The sequence below is a fragment of the Octopus bimaculoides genome, chromosome 5 (assembly GCF_001194135.2).
Source record: "Octopus bimaculoides isolate UCB-OBI-ISO-001 chromosome 5, ASM119413v2, whole genome shotgun sequence".
In the NCBI taxonomy this organism is placed as follows: Eukaryota; Metazoa; Mollusca; class Cephalopoda; order Octopoda; family Octopodidae; genus Octopus; species Octopus bimaculoides.
The window spans coordinates 51,936,170-51,943,748 of NC_068985.1; the positions used below are offsets into that span (position 1 = coordinate 51,936,170).

Consider the following 7,579-nt stretch of genomic DNA (forward strand, 5'->3'; position numbering starts at 1 on the left):
ATATATATATATATATATATATATATATATATAAGTAATTATTTGGACTTTGGGTATATGTCTAGTAATATGCCGATTAAAGCACTTTCACCGTTTAGGCTACCTGATGTCATCCACAGTTACGATATAATTGTCACTGGCTCTATGTCAGGAATTCTGCAGTGTTCACCGAGTTTATAATGAACGAGGGAAACGGAAAATGGGTTTAGCAAGAACTTTTATTCAACACAACGATCGTTTCGACTCATCCTGCATCTGTCCTTTACGGGTGGGATATTGTACAGCTAGTTGTGTTGCATCCATCGACGCAGGCTGTCTCATCAGGTGTCTCATTTGAATAAGATACCTCACTACATATACAAGTTATGGTCGCCCGTAGAATGTTGGCTACATTGGCAGAATGGAAATAATTTCGGGGTTATGACCCATAGGTAGGTATGCACGTGCATTTCTATTATTCTTTATTACTTTAATTTATGTTATGTATTCATTGTGAACTATAGTCATATATGGTGGATTCTCTCATCGAAGACGACGAATGAGCGTTCAGCTTTTATTAATTTAATAGAAGTACAAAGATGTTATCTCCTTCAAAGTAGGACCGTCTGATTTCAATGAATTTTTTGTAGCGCTCCAGCCATTTTGTGAAGGTCCCATGGAAGTCTTCAAAAAGGAAATTGTTCAGGACCCTTGTCACATTCACCGTCATCTTTTCAATGATTAGAAAAAGACTGCCTCTGAGGTTATCCTTCAGTTTGGGAACAACCAAAGGTTACGGAAAGCAAGGTTTGGACAGTAGGGAGGATGAGGGACAGCTTTGAGGCTCACTTCTGTCAAGTGCTTGGTTACCAGGATGGAATTGTACACTGGTACACTGTCCTAGTGTAGGTGCCACCCACCTAAGAGGAAGAGCTCTGGACTTTTGTGAGGGAATCTCTTCCTGAACTCTCTCGAAACCTCCACCAAGTATTCTTTGTTAACCGTAGGCCAGTGGGAACCTAGTCGATGTAGATGATGTTCTCGCTGTCAAAAAGGGAGATCACCACAAACTTCCTCGTGGATTTGCTTTGCCTAGCTTTCTTGGGTCTGGGCGAACCAGGATGCTTCCCTCTCCTTGCTGTCACTAATGTATCTGTTCGTCACAGAGCATTCTGAGAACAATCTTTGCACAAATTTTATTCATGTTCAATTCTGCATGAATAATTCTGTGCCACACCAACTCCAAACAATATGCTTAATATCTTTGTAGAAATACAACGGTCTTCATCCAGAAAATCGCGAATTTTCTCAACCGGCTCAGATATTCTGAAGTCCCTCTCCCTCCCACACGTCTCATCGCCTCTCATCCCCTCCCTACCATTCTTGGAGCTCTTGTGCCAGCGAAAAACATGCTCAGCTCATACAAGTTAATCCTTAAGCCGTCTGGAGCACTTCATAGGTTTCTGTAGGGTTTTCCCAATTTAACACAAAACTTTATTGCATAGTGAGCTTCCAAATTGTATTCACATCCCGACTGCATTCTACAAACTAGTCAGCTGTGACAAACAGCATTTAGTAGGACGTTTTCAAAGTCCTGTTACAACCGTCTCCTCTAATCTCGAATAAAGTTGGCAGATCAACTTATTAAATAACAATCTAGGACAAATTTTTTCCTAAACAAAGCCTGAAAACTTCTGGAATGCACCTCGTGAACACACACACACACACACACACACACACACACACACACACACACACACACACACACACACACACACACACACACACACACACACACACACACACACACACAAATACAAACACACACACACGCACGCACACACACATACCTACACACACATTTCACATTTCACACGCACACTTACACACCCACAGTAATATTGTTTGTTTTTATTAACACGACAATAAAGATAGACAGACGAATAGAATATACGTCAATTTTAGCATAAGACAACTATGCATAGAAGAAATCAATGTTTAGCTATATCTATCCTTTCAAGATGAGTTTAGAAAAAAGGAGAAAGAATAATGTTTAGACAACTTACCGGAACAACTTGGAAGGACTACATAGGTTTTATTATTGTGGGACCATTCATACTTTGTCTCTTTATTACATATGAATGTATAGTCAGTCCGTGAAGCATCGCTCGTGAAATGGGCGTTGCTGTTACAGCGTAAAATACACATATTTGTGTCGCCGACACTTTGACATAACAGTTGGGCTTTGGCTGGTGTCTTCAGACGGATGCAAACATCTGCTCCTAGTAAAAAGGAAACATTTACTGTAAGATTTACATTTTCATCTACAATATTTACAAAATACTTATGGAAAAAACATTAATGTATATAGTTGTGAAGCGAGCATTTTAACCACTCAACTATTTTAGCGCCTTATTGTTGAAAATAATTCCTTTTGTTAATAAACGCATCTTCATAAAAGAACATTTACAAGAATCCGTTAAAGACAGTTCTCCCTTCTTTGATTGGCTGGTTTTTACAATCATAAAAATATAAGCCAATAGCGTTTAATATAAAATAAATATGCTTTCTAATATAGGCACAAGGCTTGAAATTTTGAAAGGAGAGGAGCTGTTGATTTACATGAAACCCAATACTTTACTAGAACTTATTGGCCTCAAAAATACGAAAGACAAAACCGACCTCGGTGGAATTTGAACTCAAATCCGGAAAAAATGCCGTTAAGCATTTTGATCGGCGTGCTAATGATTCTGTCAACTGGCTGCCTTAACGAAAGATTAATATAGGTTTCAAATTTTGGTTTAAGGCCAGTAATTTCGGGGAAGGGTTTGAGCCGATTACATCAGCCCTAGTGCTCAACTGGTACTTATTTTATCGATCCCGAAAGGATAAAAGGCTTGCTAATTACTCTACCAACTCACCGCCTTTAACAAAGACGAAGAAATAATATTAAAAGATAGAGTAGGACGGTGTGATGGCAGAATAAGTGCTGTTTGAGCGTTGGGATCGATGTAATCGATTATCCCTCTCCCACATGACTCCAAGCATTGTGTCTGCAGTAGAAAGACTATTTTAATGTCCATAAGGCGACGAGAGAGCCGACTCGTTAGCGCGTCAGACAAAATACTTGGCGGTATTTCCCCCTAATCTTTACATGATGAGCTCAAATCCCACTAAGGTTAACTTTGCCTTTCATCCTTTCGGGGCCGATATAATAAAGTATTAGTCAAGTACTAAGCTGATATGATCGGCTAAGCAATCTCCCTAAAATTGTTAGCCTTGTACCAAAATTGGGAAACAATATTCTGTCTTCATTAATTTCAAATCTGAAACCGCTGAAGCTATTGTATAAAATGAAAATTAAAGCTTCAGAAGTTAAGTTAGTAAAACGTTAGTTAAGTATTTGAAATCTTTCTGAAAGATTTTAAATAAATAAATAAAATAAACTTGTTATCAGTTCAAATATGTTTGAGAGATATTTGAACTTGTAAGAAGGCTATTCTTAGTATTTGAGATATAATTTTCAGAATCAGTTCCATTACTAATCAAATTAATTCTTTTTTCAAAATAGAAACCATTTATAGAAAGAATAAAAAAGTTCAGTTGTTAGAAATACGTACTCATGCAATCCTTTTGGTTGGGGTGAAGTCGATAACCTTCTTTACATTTACACTTAAAACTTCCTTCTGTATTTTCACAACCTTGTTCACAACCTCCAATATTATTGGTGCATTCATTCACATCTGCAGGACAATCAATTATTTATTAGTAATTCCTTATCAAGTCGTATTTTTTTTTTACATTAGGAAACAATAATCTTAATTAAAAGTATCATCTATTTTGAAATATGTAACTCTCCTCAATGACAACCACAAATAAGTCCAAAATATATAGTTCGGTTTTATCCTATTATATCATTACATACTTTTTTTATTATTTGCATTATATTATTATACATTTTATATTGATATAGTATTACATATTTAATAGTATTACAAGCATATTTTATACTATTATAGTATTGACTAAAGATTCTATGTACCTACAGGCGAAACTCAGAGTAGTCAGAGAATGATTTGACTAAAGTAAAACTATTAATCTCTGCTATGGTAACGAGTATTCTTTCTTCCGACGTCAACACAATCGGATATGTATGTATGTATGTATGTATGTATGTATGTATGTATGTATGTATGTATGTATGTATGTATGTATGTACGTACGTATTTGTGTGTGTGTATTATTTATAATATAATATTGTTATATAAATTATATACACATACATCCATAACTATATATAGTCCAGTATTATATTTTTAAATATTTTACGAGCATTATATCATTGATATAGAGTTGTTGTACTCAAGTGTATTCGTTATGTATTGTTAAAGATTCTTAATCTGCTTTTCTTGTTTTATTACATTATTGCATTACCCAGTATGTTTGTTAGTACCATATTTTCCGGCATAGTACCATATTTTCCGGCACATGTAATATAAGCAGTCAAAACTCGTTACTGTCTTTCCAAATCTTGCTGCATTTCACATCAAACTTTTGTTCCTCAAAAGCCATCTTGACGTATAAGTCGATCTACTTTCCTTTGGCTGCAAATTTTGATCTGAAAAATTCGACTTGCATGCCGGAAAATGAGGTAAATGTTTTCCAACATTTTTTATGGAAGTTTTTACTGCATCAATGAGTGCATCTCCATTTTTTTTCGAAATGTGTAAAACATTGTCATCTGGAAATATAGAACTGTGATTGTATATTATACCAATGTTGCTGTGTTGCAGAATTAGGTTTTGTTGTTTCTGTTGATATTTTTGTGTTTCGTCTGCTCGTTGAGTTGAATGTAATACGAGGTCTGATCAGTAAGTATCCGGATTGTTGCCATAATAACGAAGCTAAAGCACACAGTGTAAAGCTCACTAAGTTTTAATGTTTTACCTCACTTCCGCTGTTTATAGCAGTGCTTGAAAGGAACGCGTGCTTTAGCTTCGTTGCTATGGCAACAGTCTGGATACTTATTGATCAGACCACGTATGAGCTGTGCTGACGTAATATTATTCATGTTAATATTATTGTCGTTAACACTGTCAAGTTCACGAATTCTGAGATTTTGAATTCGTCCATGTCAATATTTAGTGCGAGCAAATTTTCTTAATGTTTTCTTTGTTAACCGTATACTTTCCAGTTTTAGTTCGGTGTGTGTATTTCGGTTTTAGAATAGATACACTGCGTCCCTGTGTGTCGTAAGAGACAACAAAAGAACTTGGGTGACAAGAAGGGCATTTGACCACACGATATTGTTTCAAAATTACCCTCTCCAACTCACCAAGGAAAAGTAGAACATAAAACAATAATGATGATGATGATGATGGTAGTGGTGGTGAGGATAATTTACCTTAATAACGGTTCAACTTTACAGGATAAAGACGAAGTCATTTTTAGTTCTTAAAGACAATGAAGACAACATTGTGAGTCAAAAGAGTCATCTGTCTGAATTAGTCCTTAATATAACGTAAATGTGCGAAAAAAATCTCAAATAAGTTTGTTGTAAGTTTGTAAGTAAGATGATTCCGGTGATTGTTATGTTGTCACTTACCTGCACAATGTGTGATACCATAATTTTCAAAACCTGGTCGGCATTTACAATGGAAACTTCCAGGTGTGTTAATACAAATATGATCACATGTAGACGGTATTGAACATTCGTCTATATCTGGATAGAAATAGAAGCAATGACTTAATTCTTCTAATATAACTGTTAACCATTCATGAAAATATGCATATAACTAGAAAAAGAACAGCATAACAATACACAACACAATTGTTGTTGGCACTCTGTCGCTTACAACGTCGAGGGTTCCAGTTGATCCGATCAACGGAACAGCCTGCTCGTGAAATTAACGTGCAAGTAACTGAGCACTCCACAGACACATGTACCTTTAACGCAGTTCTCGGGGATATTCAGCGTGACACAGTGTGACAAAGCTGACCCTTTGAATTACAGGTACAAGAGAAACAGGAAGTAAGAGTGAGAGAGAGTTGGGGCGAAAGAGTACAGTAGGGTTCGCCACCATCCCCTGCCAGAGTCTCGTGGAGCTTTAGGTGTTTTCGCTCAATAAACACTCACAACGTCCGGTCTGGGAATCGAAACCGCGATCCTATGACCGCGAATCCGCTGCCCTAACCACTGGGCCAATGCGCCTCCACACACAACAGAATACACACATGACTAGAACAAGAACAATATAGAAACAAGCCAAAAAGAGAAGAGGGTTAGAAAAGATAAAAGCAGCTAGAAGAAGGACAGATGAAACAAAATGAAAGTTATACAAAATAAGTTGCAGAAGAGGCAAAGAACACAGGTAGAAAGTGGTATAAAAGAAAACCTTGTTTTTGTGTGTCTGTGCACTTGGAACTAGGGTATAGAGACTCTGTTATTATCCCGAGCTTGTTTGATTACTGTGATAACTATCGGAACGGGACAGGGCACGTGTGAGGAAGAAGTAGCACATTTAATCAGGTTTGGAAAGAAAATCCATATCCTTATTGCATGATTAATGTAGTCGAAGAAATTATTGGAGTAGGATGGTAGCTCAACATGTAGCTTGAGCACATATCGCATCTTGTGCTTCTACATTTTGTTTTCTTTCTAAATAGTGCACATTCGATCATTATGGTCACCCCGTTGTCTGAGCCTGTAATTATCCCGTTGAATTCATCTTCAGCTGTCTATTTGTATCTATGCTTGTTTATTCATGTACGTATAAATGAAAGTATGTGAGTTTGTGTGTGTGTGTGTGTGTGTGTGTGAGTATATACTAGATAATGTTTGCGTTTCTTTCTTACCTGTGCATGTTTTCAGATCACTTAGAGTTTTGAATCCTTTAGGACATGTACATTCGTAGCTGCCGTGGGTGTTGACACAATTGTCACTACAACCTCCACCTCCATCTGCACATTCATCAATATCTGAGAATAATAATAATAATAATAATAATAATAATAATAATAATGATAATAATAATAATAATAATGATGATGATGGTTTCTTTTATTTGTCACCAGGGCGAAGGATGAGGGGACAATACAAAGACAGACATAAAATGTGGGGGTTTACATATAATGGGAATGATAGGAAAAGGAAGTATACACAGTATACATTAAAAGAAGTGAAGTATACATAGTATACAGAAATATGTAAAAAAAAATTGTGATGGGGTCCTCCTGATGTAGGGGGACCTCTAGGAATGATCGAGAAACTCCATCATCCAAGATTACCTGGATACTTCGGACGAATACCTTTTCCAACACCTTTCCTATACTGAGAGTGGTACCATCCATCTAACCATTTTCGCAACTTTCACCCACCTTTTCATAAATTCACTCAAGGACAGCACCTCCCTCACCACCCTCACTTTCCTTTTCAAGTGAAACTTAAAAAAAGAGGATGAGAGCTTAACCAAAGAGGAATGTTTTTGTTCTCATTCCTTTCAGCCTCGTCCACCAGATAACCCCTTTCGTCACAACTACCAGGCAAAGGAAAATTACCTTATCTACCCGATTAAAGGAGGGCGGCGGAGCAATCGTCACT

At 36.8% G+C, this 7,579-nt stretch overlaps 1 protein-coding gene across 1 annotated transcript in view; it reads right to left on the reverse strand.

Moving 5' to 3' along the window:
• LOC106877418 (signal peptide, CUB and EGF-like domain-containing protein 1) overlaps positions 1-7,579 on the reverse strand; it is a 233,880-nt gene that overhangs the window by 54,712 nt on the left and 171,589 nt on the right. Inside the window, exons 8-11 of the mRNA XM_052968057.1 lie at positions 6,835-6,957; positions 5,585-5,701; positions 3,600-3,722; positions 2,046-2,261 (exon numbers count right to left, since the gene is read on the reverse strand). Of these exons, the coding sequence (XP_052824017.1) occupies positions 2,046-2,261; positions 3,600-3,722; positions 5,585-5,701; positions 6,835-6,957 (579 nt within the window). The remainder of the gene's footprint in view (positions 1-2,045; positions 2,262-3,599; positions 3,723-5,584; positions 5,702-6,834; positions 6,958-7,579) is intronic.